Source organism: Salmo salar, chromosome 14, assembly GCF_965601325.2.
Source record: "Salmo salar chromosome 14, fSalSal1, whole genome shotgun sequence".
NCBI classification, from domain to species: Eukaryota; Metazoa; Chordata; class Actinopteri; order Salmoniformes; family Salmonidae; genus Salmo; species Salmo salar.
Window position 1 is genome coordinate 32,694,252 of NC_138304.1, and position 13,842 is coordinate 32,708,093.

The 13,842-nt window shown below is 40.9% G+C and overlaps 1 protein-coding gene across 3 annotated transcripts; it reads left to right on the forward strand.

Annotated features, from left to right (window-relative positions):
* Nucleotides 1–1,131: 1,131 nt before the first annotated feature.
* LOC106569140 (EF-hand calcium-binding domain-containing protein 14) lies at nucleotides 1,132–13,773 on the forward strand. 3 transcript variants are annotated; one of them, XM_014140155.3, is made up of 10 exons: nucleotides 1,132–1,919; nucleotides 2,038–2,186; nucleotides 2,788–2,933; nucleotides 3,209–3,307; nucleotides 3,432–3,557; nucleotides 9,457–9,546; nucleotides 11,405–11,569; nucleotides 11,840–11,960; nucleotides 12,075–12,185; nucleotides 12,386–13,773. In XM_014140155.3, exons 1-10 carry the CDS (start codon nucleotides 1,744–1,746, stop codon nucleotides 12,562–12,564), a joined length of 1,362 nt encoding a protein of 453 aa, XP_013995630.1. In that variant the 5' UTR covers nucleotides 1,132–1,743; the 3' UTR covers nucleotides 12,565–13,773. The 3 variants fall into 3 exon arrangements, with proteins under 3 accessions (XP_013995630.1, XP_013995632.1, XP_013995631.1); XM_014140156.3 differs by having other exon boundaries at nucleotides 1,133–1,919; nucleotides 3,432–3,542; XM_014140157.3 differs by lacking the exon at nucleotides 9,457–9,546 and having other exon boundaries at nucleotides 3,432–3,542.
* The last annotated feature ends 69 nt before the right edge of the window (nucleotides 13,774–13,842 follow it).

Sequence of the window (13,842 nt, forward strand, 5' to 3'; positions counted from 1 at the left end):
ACACTCCTGGGCCAGACTATACTTAATCATAGGACCTACTGAAGAGATAAGTCTTCAGTAAAGACTTAAAGGTTGAGACTGAGTCTGCGTCTCTCACATTGGTAGGCTGAGCAAGGGTCAGTGATAACTGTTAAATGGCATGGCTATGGATGTTGGATCACTACACACATGATGTCCAAAGGCTGAGAACAAGACTGAGAACAAGATATATCTCAAAGTAATGGCTGGATTGCCATAAAATTTGTTGTGCACAATCAAGACCCCAAGTGGAAGAAACCTATTGATTTGGTGACCACTTGACCTTTCCTCTAGCGCCACCATCAGGCCTTTTCATTTCCATTTTCACTTTGTTTTCCATTTTCCATTTCCACTTTTACAGCTGCTTATTTTCTAGTTGGTATGTATACTTAGTTCAAACATCTGCTGCTGATTTTATTATTTTGCATGTTATATCATTCTATAGATGACAATGTTCATTTATTTTAATTGAAAGGATTAATGTTTATTTAAGTTATGTTTATTTTAAGTTATTCATTAATGTTAATAGAATTTTCCATTCAAATTACATTTAGACTGTAAAAGATGGCCTTTAGCACATATCTTATAGAGGGTATCAGTCTTGCATTAAATAGTGAATTCAACTGTATGCTGAATGTTGCATGCATGTCTGCACAGTGTTATATTTTCACAGCTCACTGTCAGTAAATATCGTACAGTAAATATTGGACTACAGGAGAGTTGCAAGCCTGCAATGGTAGAGTTATTTAAAGCTTTGATTTGGTTCTGGAGGCGTGTGGTTACAGCAATTGCGCAGGGTTGGTGTGGCCCATGGTGGCGGGGCCCAATGTGATATATTTTCATGGGGCCCAAAATCCCTGGCGGCGCCTCTGACCATGGAAGTTCCAGTGTAATTAAATGTATGTTCAAAACCATATGATTTCAAATCGTCAAATTCAATTTAAGAAATTGTTCAAGTCAGGGAAATTATTCACAGAGATGGTAGTCAATGCACAATACCTGGTATTTGTTGAGAGGATAATTTCATCATGTAAAGAAATGAAGAACAATGAAAAATGTGCCACACCTGTTGGGGGCAGTATCAAAACATGGAAATACAGGGAAGGGAATTCAACCAATCAGGTGCCAGTTTGGGGATGCCCTGTCAAAGATGTTCACCATCAAAACAAGATTGTTTTAGCCAGGTAGTGCGTCAGATCAATTTACGACTGCACAGAAATGTAAACCATTTTGGTAAGGTTTGTATTATATTGGTCGTGGTACTAAAAGTGAGTTGATTTAGAGTTTATACTGACTGTATACCATATTTTGCTGTATAGTAACGTTAACTCGAAATCGCCATTTTAACTTGGTTGTGCGGCCGGTGTCAGGTAGCTAGCTCAGCTGGAACTGTAATGCTAGTTAGCTAACCGCTGGGTAGCTCACTATTTCAGACGTTGACCTAGTTAGTACTACGAGTTTTCAAAATAGCATGCTACTATAATTGTCTAACATGATTAGTTACCATACGTGATTGGCAGTTCGTTGTAGCTAGCCTGTTTCAAGTTACAAAGTAAGCTAGCGTGCTAACTAGGCTAGTTGGCGAAGCCAATCAGCTTATCAACACTAACGCTACTGGCTAACGTTAGCTATAGGACGTTATTTACAACAACCAAACTGGACAAAACGTTGGATTTGGTCGGGTTTAAGTCGGGCTCAGCGGGTTCGCTGACCCCACAGAAGAAGATGAAGAAGAGGAAGGAGCTTAATGCATTGATCGGACTTGGGGACAGTAAAAGGAATAAAACCAAGAAGGGGTCCGGCCACAGGCTCCTACGAACCGAGCCCCCAGACTCAGAATCCGAATCAAGTTCAGATGAAGAGGAATTCAGCAACCTTGGTACTGTCGCTGCTTTCGGAAAGTAAGTGATCAAACTTGTACTTAAGTCTCAATAAACCTGTAGAATTATGTTTATCAATGATGCATGAAGCTTGTGACTAAAATATTAATGCAAACTATGTGTTTCCAATTAATCATAGAATAAGTTACGTGCAGTGTTGCAATGTCTGCTATCCCTTGATCCTGTTCATCATACTGGCTGCCTGTGTTATGGCTTGTGCCGGACTGCTATGGATGCAGATTGCTCTGAAAGAAGACCTTGACTCCCTCAAAGAAAAGCTGCATACTAGTAAGTCATCAGATACACAAACACAGCAACCTGTCATCTTATTTTACATTATTAGCCAACTAGTCTAGCTAGCTTACGTTATACCTGGCTAGCTAACTTTGTAATTTGAAACAGGCCATGAACATTTTTTTGATTTATTTAACTAGGCAAGTCGGTTAAGAACAAATTCTTATTTACAATGACGGCCTAGGAACAGTGGGTTAACTGCCTTGTTCAGGGGCTAGGAACAGTGGGTTAACTGCCTTGTTCAGGGGCAGAACGACATATTTTTACCTTGTCAGCTCAGGGATTCGATCTAGCGACCTTTCAGTAACTGGCCCAACGCTCTAACCACTAGTCTACCTGCCACCCCAGGTAACTACCAAGCATGTAGCTAAGCTTGTTAGACAACTAGCATGTCACCTGTCAACCTTTAGACGCAGCCTTTTGGGTTAAATCAAGAATTCAGCCACAAGAGTACACACTACTCTAGTTTACCTTGTAATAAAGAGTAGGGTAACCTTTGCACAGCCATCACTTATTGCTGAGTTTTACAATCAAACAACCCAGTAACTGCAGTTTTAGTAAATTGTTATTAACTTGATGTATCTTCTCTCCACAGTGGAATCCAGCCAGAAAGTGTCATCACATGAAATACCAAAACTAAGTGAAGATCTGAAGATGAAACAGAGAAAGCTGGAGGATATTGAAAGTGGAGACAAGGGTCTGAACAAACTGTGGTCCAACCTTACGGAGATAAACAGAAAGGTAAAGTTGTTTTAGTGAAGGGAAAGTGTTATCAATATCAACAGAACGAATTCATGTATGGTTTGTTATCCCAGCCACTCCCGTTATGCACACACAAAAGTGTGATCATTCATGGCCATTCATATGCAACCTCCCACACCATGGCAGTTTGAATTGAGGTTAAGAATTTTTCAATGTCCCAACTTGGGAAAAAGTGGGTATCTCTAAGCTCAGAGTGAATTTGAAGTGAAATGTGTTTCCCAAGTGTAATTGAATGTTCTGCTCCATTCCATTAGATCAGCTTGCTGGACTCTGCAGTGAACCATCTAAAGGCCAACATCAAATCAGCCTCAGACTTAATCAACCTTCCAACTACAGTTGAAGAGCTCCAAAAGGTAAAACAGTTTTCAGATTAAGAAGTATTTGACATATTTGTTTAGAATTACTGCCAATTTCTCATTATTTGCGTCAACCACAAATGTATCTGGAAAGCGACACGAAAAATGTTTTAATTTGCAGAGTGTAGCTACAATCGGCAGCACGTTAACCAGTGTGCAGCATGATGTCAAGACAATGCAGACAACCCTTGCGGACCAAAAGAAAGAAATGGACGATCTAAAGATGACTATGGTAAAGAAAATAGAAGTACGAGCTTCCTTTACAGCCCATTCTCTTCGGCTTGAACCTGCACAGTTAGCGTGCCGGAGTGCCAGTTAGCGGTGCAAGTGGCCAAATGCATGAGCTGCAGAATGATCTCAATGAGAGATTATACAACTTCTAGTTATGGAGCGATTTTAGTACCAAAATATTGTATTTGAATTCCATAATTTAAAATTTGTATTAGGATATTGAATTTGAATGGAATATTTTAGCATTTATAATGTACAATTTAAATAATGAAATTCATAAATTGAACTGTTATTTCCTGATTTAAAACTGAATTGAATGAATATTGCATTCAGTGAATTTTTTAAATGTACATTCAAATTCAATATTTATAAATTCAGTTTAAATATGGTAGATATTACAATCATTGTGTGCGCATCCAGTTAACAAATTTATTATTTCAAGTTAATCAAAGTTTCATATATTCAACTTCTCAGATGTTTTCAAATGTAATTTTCTATATTCAGATTCAAAACCAGAGACAACATCCTGGTACTTTGCCAGCCAGGAAAGGTAGAGGAGAACAGATAGAATCAAACTCTCTGGTAAATAGATGCTTCTAGCGGTTTCTGAAGCCAATGTGGCATGCTGAATGTATTTTCTAACTATGAATTTGGCACTAGTGTTTTAACCGTTTTGGCTATAAGCTATTGTGAAAAGCTAAGACTCTGGAACATGGGCGTGCCTTCTGTTCCCCGCTTTGATGATCACAGACCGTGTAATACACATAATTTGGCCCCCATAAGAGTATAGTTGAATATCCCTTCTAAGGATAGCCTTTCCACTCCCTATTTAATCTTGCTCTTGTGACTGACTGGGATCGAACCAGGTCTCCTGCATGTCACAAGACTGTGTTAGCCCAGTAAGCTAAAGCCTATACTGGGGTCGTTCCACAAAATGAGAGCCTTTAGCATCCCTTTGATATTTTAAGTAAAAATTGGGCACCAATATAGAATTTTTAAAAGCCTATATTATACAATGAAGTGCCTTTATAATATACCAGTAGACCACATGGAGAATTTATTTAATCACATTTTTATATCAGTAAATGCTTACTAAAGTGCCAAAATTCAGCATTTCGACATGTCCCTCCGTGCACCCTCTGACTTCTAAAGTGTCCTGCGCAGCCTGTGATCACTATTTGGTATTTTATTAAGATCCCCATTAAGCTGTTGCAAAAGCAGCAGCTACACTTCCTGGTGTCCACACAAAACATGACATAATACAGAACATTAATAGACAGGAACAGCTCAAGGCAGAATAACATACATTTTTTTTTAAAGGCACACGTAGCCTACATATCAATACATACACGCAAACTATCTAGGTCAAATAGGGGAGAGGCGTTGTGCCGTGAGGTGTTGCTTTATCTGTTTTTTTTTTAAACCAGGTTGTCTGTTTATTTAAGCAATATAAAATGAAAGGAGTTCCATGCAATAATGGCTCTATATAATACTGTATAAGTTCTTGAATTTATTCTGGATTTGGGGACTGTGAAAAGACCTTTGGTGGCATGTCTGGTGGGGTAAGTCTGGTGGGGTAAGTGTATGTGTCGGAGCTGTGTGTAAGCTGACAATGCAAACAATTTTGGAATTTTCAACACAATGTTTCTTATAAAAAGAAGTGATGCAGTCAACTCTTACAGGCTGACTGAATCAAATCAAATGTATTTATATAGCCCTTCTTACATCAGTTGATACATCAAAGTGCTGTACAGAAACCCAGCCTAAAACCCCAAACAGCAAGCAATGCAGGTGTAGAAGCACGGTGGCTAGGAAAAACTCCCTAGAAAGGCCAAAACCTAGGAAGAGACCTAGAGAGGAACCAGGCTATGAGGGGTGGCCAGTCCTCTTCTGGCTGTGCCGGGTGGAGATAACAGAACATGGCCAAGATGTTCAAATGTTCATAAATGACCAGCATGGTCAAATAATAATAATCACAGTAGTTGTCGAGGGTGCAACAAGTCAGCACCTCAGGAGTAAAATGTCAGTTGGCTTTTCATAGCCAATCATTGAGAGTATCTCTACCGCTCCTGCTGTCTCTAGAGAGTTGAAAACAGCAGGTCTGGGACAGGTAGCACATCCGGTAAACAGGTCAGGGTTCCATAGCCGCAGGCAGAACAGTTGAAACTGGAGCAGCAGCACGGCCAGGTGGACTGGGGACAGCAAGGAATCATCATGCCAGGTACTCCTGAGGCATGGCCCTAGGGCTCAGGTCCTCAGAGAGAGCGAGAGAAAGAAAGAAAGAGAAAGAATTAGAGAGAGCATACTTAAGTTCACACAGGACACCGGATAAGACTGGAGAAATACTCCAGATATAACAGACTGACCCTAGCCCCCCGACACAAACTACTGCAGCATAAATACTGGAGGCTGAGACAGGAGGGGTCAGGAGACACTGTGGCCCCATCCGATGATACCCCCGGACAGGGCCAAACAGGCAGGATATAACCCCACCCACTTTGCCAAAGCACAGCCCCCACACCACTAGAGGGATACCTTCAACCACCAACTTACCATCCTGAGACAAGGCAGAGTACAGCCCACAAAGATCTCCGCCACAGCACAACCCAAAGGGGGGCGCCAACCCAGACAGGAAGACCACGTCAGCGACTCAACCCACTCAAGTGACTAAACCGCTCGTGTCAACCGCAAAATAAATGTAGAAATCTATATTATTCAATTATTGCACCCACACTGCTCGCGCGCGCCAACGAGCATCTGCGTTGTCAAGGGCTAAAATAGAAGTCAGTTCTATTTGTGACGCAGATCTCGCTGCAAGTCCTGCCTCTCCCATCTCCTCATTTGTTTTACAAAGCAGGTACCCACGTGCCATCTCCTCATTGGTTATACCCACGTGGATGACTGAAAGACGAACGAGGTCAGTGGCAGTAATGCACCTAATTTATGAAAGTTGCCAATCGCAATATAAAGTTGAGAAGAAAAACCCTAGAAGGAGGAGAGATGACTAGAAACGATTCGGTTGACCGTTTTATGTGTGGATTAATTGTCGGAGTAGAGGACCTTGTGCATTTCAGGTAAAATAACAACTCAATGTTTATATCCGAGGATAAGTTAGCTGTGCTAGCTAAATTGCCATAAATGTTTAACGCTTTTCGACCTGTCCCCAAATTAATGTAATTGGTTCAGAGTTTGTTTTGATATTTTAACCTGCGTGTCGTGATCGCGTTTGGTGTGGGGGGACAAAATAAATGTATGCACGATGGCGCACGCGCGCAGCCGGTTTGGGTTCCGTGTTAGCCAAGAGAGACTGACATGCACAGTATTTATATCAGCCCTCTGATTGCAATGAAGAGCAAGATGTGCCACTCTGTTCTGGGCCAGCTGCAGCTTAACTAGGTATTTCCTTGCAGCACTGGACCATAAGACTGGACAATCATCAAGATTAGACAAAACTAGGGCCTGCAGAACTTTCTTTTTGGAGTGTGGTGTCAAAAAATCTGAGCATCTATTTATTACGGACAGACCTCTCCCCATCTTTACAACCATTGAATCTACATGTTTTGACATGACAGTTTACAATTTAAGGTAACACCAAGTAATTAAGTCTCCTCAACTTGTTCAACAGCCACACCATTCATTACCAAATTCAGTGCTCTTAGTTTTAGAGATGTTCAGGACCAGTTTATTACTGACCACCCATGGAGGGGAACGGAAGGCATGGCCATGTCCAGAGAGTCTTAGCTTTCAGAATAGGATCATAATTGCTGTTCAAATGCTAGAGCCAAATTCATAGGAAGAAAATAAATTCAACATGCCACATTGGCTTCAGAAACCGCCAGAGGTTTCTGTTTACCACAGAGAGAGTTTGATTCTATCTGTTCTCCTCTACCTTTAATGACTGGCAAATTACCAGGATATTGTCTCTGGTTTTGAATCTGAATTTACAGAACTGAATTTGAAAACTGAATCGGAGTGCATTTGAGAAGATTAATATATGAAACTTGAATTAACTTGAAACTATAGCTTGTAAACTTGATACAGACAATGAATGCAATATCTACCATATTGAAACTAAATACAGTTGAAGTTGGAAGTTTACATACACTTAGGTTGGAGTCATTAAAACTCGTTTTTCAACCACTCCACAAATTTCTTGTTAACAAACTATTGTTTTGGCTTGTCAGTTGGGACATCTACTTTGTGTATGACACAAGTCATTTTTCAAACAATTGTTTACAGACAGATTATTTCACTTATAATTTACTATATCACAATTCCAGTGGGTCAGAGGTTTACATACACTAAGTTGACTGTGCCTTTAAACACCTTGGAAAATTCCAGAAAATGTCATGGCTTTAGAAGCTTCTGATAGGCTAATTGACATCATTTGAGTCAATTGGAGGTGTACCTGTTGATGTATTTCAAGGCCTACCTTCAAACTCAGTGCCTTTTTGCTTGACAAAATGGGAAAATGAAAAGAAATCAGCCAAGACCTCAGAAAAAACATTGTAGACCTCCACAAGTCTGGTTCATCCTTGGGAGCAATTTCCAACCCCCTGAAGGTACCACGTTGATCTGTACAAACAATAGTACGTAACTATAAACACCATGGGATCACGCAGCCGTCATACCGCTCAGGAAGGAGACGCGTTCTGTCTCCTAGAGATGAACGTACTTTGGTGCGAAAAGTGCAAATCAATCCCAGAACAACAGCAAAGGACCTTGTGAAGATGCTGGAGGAAACAGGTACAACAGTACCTATATCCAACGTAAAACGAGTCCTATATCGACATAACCTGAAAGGCCGCTCAGCAAGGAAGAAGCCACTGCTCCAAAACCGGCATAACAAGCCAGACTACGGTTTGCAACTGCACATGGGGACAAAGATCGTACTTTTTGGAGAAATGTCCTCTGGTCTGATGAAACAAAAATAGAACTGTTTGGCCATAATGACCATCGTTATGTTTGGAGGAAAAAGGGGGATGCTTGCCGAAGAACACCATCCCAACCGTGAAGCACGGGGGTGGCAGCATCATGTTGTGGGGGTGCTTTGCTGCAGGAGGGACTGGTGCACTTCACAAAATAGATGGCATCATGAGGAGGAAAATTTATGTGGCTATATTGAAGCAGCATCTCAAGACATCAGTCAGGAAGTCAAGGCTTGGTCGCAAATGGGTCTTCCAAATGGACAATGACCCCAAGCATACTTCCAAAGTTGTGGTAAAATGGCTTAAGGACAACAAAGTCAAGGTATTGGAGTGGCCATCACAAAGCCCTGACCTCAATCCCATAGAAAATGTGTGGGCAGAACTGAAAAACCATGTGTGAGCAAGGAGGCCTACAAACCTGACTTAGTTACACCAGCTCTGTCAGGAGGAATGGGCCAAAATTCACCCAACTTATTGTGGGAAGCTTGTGGAAGGCTACCCAAAACGTTTGACCCAAGTTAAACAATTTAAAGGCAATGCTACCAAATACTAATTGAATGTATGTAAACGTCTGAACCACTGGGAATGTGATGAAAGAAATGAAAGCTGAAATAAATCATTCTCTCTACTATTATTCTAACATTTCACATTCATAAAATGAAGTGGTGATCCTAACTGACCGAAGATAGGGAATTTTTACTAGGATTAAATGTCAGGAATTGTGAAAAACTGAATTTAAATGTATTTGGCTAAGGCGTATGTGAACTTCCAACTTCAAATGTGTATATATATGTACAGAAAATATTGCATTTGAATATTCTATTAAATCGGAATTACATTTTTAAACTGAATGCAATTCATTCAATACAGTTTCAAATCATGACATACTAGTTCAATTTGTGCATAAAAAATTCTAAAATATTAAATTCAATGTCCTAATACAAACTCTAAATAATGGAATTCTAAATATTGTTCTCTATGCCAAAGGATTCTGAGGCTAAAGAATCAAATGCCAAATCGACAGCTTCAGCTGAAAAGGAGACAAGAAACCGCCCCTCAACATTAGCTCTAAACCAGGTACTAGTACACTACTCATTGTTAATCAATTCCATTCTCATACCGTTTCAAAACATTTTATAAAGGATGGAATACTGAATATTTATGGAATTTATTTTCTCACACACAAGTACTTTGGGTTGAAATAGAGGGGGATTCATTTCAGATGTGATTTATTTTCTGAAATCAGGAATTCATAGTCAGTTTCTTACATCTGTATGTCATTAAAATGGACTGGTGGTAGCCTCTCTCCCATTAGATTTTCTATGCTGTGCCGATAACTTACTTGATCAAAGATTCCTTTTGACACATGCATACATTTTCTGTATCCATTCTGTCCATCAATCATATGAAAAAGGAAGACCTTGTGTATAAACTCAGCAAAAAAAGAAACGTCCTCTCACTGTCAACTGCGTTTTATTTTCAGCAAACTTAACATGTGTACATTTTTTCATGAACATAACAAGATTCAACAACTGAGACATAAACTGAACAAGTTCTACAGACATGTGACTACCAGAAATGGAATAATGTGTCCCTGAACAAAGGGGGGGTCAAAATCATAAGTAACAGTCAGTATCTGGTGTGGCCACCAGCTGCATTAAGTACTGCAGTGCATCTCCTCCTCGTGGACTGCACCAGATTTGCCAGTTCTTGTGTGAGATGTTACCCCACTCTTCCACCAAGGCCCCTGCACGTTCCTGGACATTTCTGGGGGGAATGGCCCTAGTCCTCACCCTCCGATCCAACAGGTCCCAGATGTGCTCAATGGGATTGAGATCCGGGCTCTTCGCTGGCCATGGCAGAACACTGACATTCCTGTCTTGCAGGAAATCACCCACAGAACGAGCAGTATAGCTGGTGATATTGTCATGCTGGAGGGTCATGTCAGGATGAGCCTGCAGGAAGGGTACCACATGAAGGAGGAGGATGTCTTCCCTGTAACGCACAGCATTGAGATTGCCTGAAATGACAACAAGCTCAGTCCGATAATGCTGTGACACAACGCCTCAGACCATGATGGACCCTCCAAATCGATCCCGCTCCAGAATACAGGCCTCGGTGTAACGCTCATTCATTCCTTCGACGATAAACACGAATACAACCATCACCCCTGGTGAGACAAAACTGCGACTCGTCAGTGAAGAGCACTTTTTGCCAGTCCTGTCTGGTCCAGCGATGGTGGGCTTGTGCCCATAGGCGACGTTGTTGCCGGTGATGTCTGGTGAGGACCTACCTTACCAGAGGCTTACAAGCCCAGTCCAGCCTCTCTCAGCTTATTGCGGACAGTCTGAGCACTGATGGAGGGATTGTGCGTTCCTGGTGTAACTCGGGCAGTTGTTGTTGCCATCCTGTACCTGTCCCGCAGGTGTGATGTTCGGATGTACTGATCCTGTACAGGTGTTGTTACACGTGGTCTGCCACTGCAAGGACGATAAGCTGTCCGTCCTGTCTCCCTGTAGCGCTGTCTTAGGCGTCTCACAGTACGGACATTGCAATTTATTGCCCTGGCCATATCAGCAGTCCTCATATCTCCTTGCAGTATGCCTAAGGCATGTTCATGCAGATGAGCAGGGACCCTGGGTATCTTTCTTAGGGTGTTTTTCAGAGTCAGTAGAAAGGCCTCTTTAGTGTCCTAAGTTTTCATAACTGTACCTACTGTCTGTAAGCTGTTAGTGTCTTAATGACCTTTCCACAGGTGCATGTTCATTAATTGTTTATGGTTCATTGAACAAGCATGGGAAACAGTGTTTAAACCCTTTACAATGATCTGTGAAATTATTTGGATTTTACGAAATATCTTTGAAAGAGGGTCCTGAATTACGGACATTTCTTTTTTTGCTGAGTTTATGCATGTTTTTGTGTTGCATTGTTACAGGATGTAACTCACCTGAGAGAGGTTGTGAGCGAGGTTAACAAGTCCCAGACACTGTACCACGCATGGACTGGTGACCAGATCCACAGTCTCCACACCGCTGTGTCCAACCTCACTCAGAGGGTGTCTTTTATAGAGCAGGGCTCTGCCCCAACAACACCATTCAGTGTGAGTAATGGGATGGAAGTGGTTCACAGTTCTGTCAAGGCACACCGAAGATAAGATACAGACTCGTAGAGTGGTATGTAGCAAGAGCTGCTTGACCCTCGGTGGCTATCTGCCTAGATACGTACTGTTGTTATTGTTCTAATGTCGAAATGCATTTTACATTGTAGCATTCATGATTCCTAGTTAAACACACCAACAGTTGTTATAATCACTTCATGCTAAAAAAACTAAAATAATATAAAACTAAAGGTATCTTTCAACCTATTTAAGGACCTTGTGGAGGTCGTTGAACCAGTGCCCGTCAGTGGAGATGTACCAGTAAAGGACCCAGTTACAGAGAGAGACACCAATGCAGATGGAATTAACGCAGCAACTTCAGAAGCTACACATGGTATAATATGATCAGACAGGAAAGCTTATTTGTCCATGACATGTTCATAAGAAATAAGTATAGTGAAGTACAATGTTACCTGTGGATGACTGTCCTGTTCTTTCTCCTCCACAGGTTCAAAGCCAACAAGACGTCCACGGTTTTTGACGTCAAATCGCTCCAAGAGAGAGTCTGGAATAGAAAACCTTAAAACTGTGTCATTTCCTGGAGTTAGCTCTTTGAAAGGTATTGGATACACTTTTAGTTATGAAGTTTCATATCTGTGATCATGCATCAAAATCTTAGTCGTATACAGAGTATCATGCATACACAATTAAGGAGAAATGCCGATATGAATCTCCGATTGACAGTGTGCTTCAGCAAGGAATGCGTGCATTTTATTTTGTGGCCAATGAACAATTACCTGAAACTTCTACTTCCACTAGATCTCAATGAGCTCTTTGAGCACTCAGGGACCGACCCCACCTCTCAGGGAATGTCTTACCAAGTCCTGAGGAAGCTCTTTGACACCGCAGCACCAGACCCCCGTAGCCTGGAACGCTACGACAAAGACGGGGACCAGAGGTTCTCACTGGCTGAACTGAAAGCTGCTGCAGGTCTGTGAGAAGAAGTGGCTGAGGCTGCAGAGCACAGTATTGAACAAGGAGAGGAGCTCTGTTGTGTGTGTATGTGGAGTGCCTCACAGTAATGATGGCTGCACTTTTACTGAACTGAGTATTTAATAACAAGCTGAATGTGGAACAGTGGCACTGGCATGCTCCCCTACACACTTAAGCTACAGTCAGCTACCCAGATACAAGGTTTGATGTTTCTTATTATTTGGCAGAACAGTTTACAAAATGTACATTTCCGAAATCACATTTTTTGATTGATGACAAGTGAAGTTGATGTGAAATGAATGGTTGAATAGGGACATCATGACTTATCCAAAATATCACTTATCAGAATCTAGTACCTACCACAAACTTTCCCATTTAGGTAAGTTCAGTTAGTCTTTGCTTATTGCTTGTTTTGTTTAATGTCTTGTTATTTTCTGCATTTTAATGTAACTCCGAGACTAAACGTATCCTTAACCCAACCATTATTTTTATTTTAGCAGTTTAAGTCTGCAAGATTCGAAGGGCAATAACACGCTCTTTTAACTAGTTTGAATCACCTTGAAATATTAACTCCTGAAGCATATGTAGAAATAATACAATGTTAATGGATTCATACAAGTGGAGTGTTAGCTTCAATTTGCTGTATATTAGTGTTGTATGTAGTACAGATGAAGAGACAGAAGTAGGCACCCCTGGTTGTGATAATGTAACAGGTAGTTATAGAAGCACTGATCTCTCTCAACTTAACCTTGTTCTTTTGTGTGGGCCGTTACATTCTAAAATGCAAATTTACAAATCAGGACATGTCAACTCACTCAACACTGTTGTATTATGTAAATATGGTAGACTTTTTAATATGGCATCCTGTAAGATTGACTTGTTTGGGGGGGCTGCTTAGAGGTCTGTAGAAAATCCTCAGCATTGTACTTTGTAACGGAAATGATTGTATTAAGTTGTGCTTTGCATGTTGCTAATAATGTAACATTAATGTCTAATGTATCGATTTTAACAGAGGACTGTTTGAGGGTAATTTTGTTCTGCCGGATAGTCAGGTGGAATTCTGGAACAAAAAATTAGGGCAAACAGATTTAGAATTGCCATTTTGATTTCCGACAGGAATATTGTTCCTATAAAGCTATGTGCTTTGGGGATACTGTGGGAATTTTATGAATGTGTTGTGTGAGCACTAATTAAAATGAAAATGTGGATTACAAGGATTTGACAATCTATTTAGTTTCCATACTTTCAAATGTTATAGATAGTATTCTAGTCAAGGTTATTTA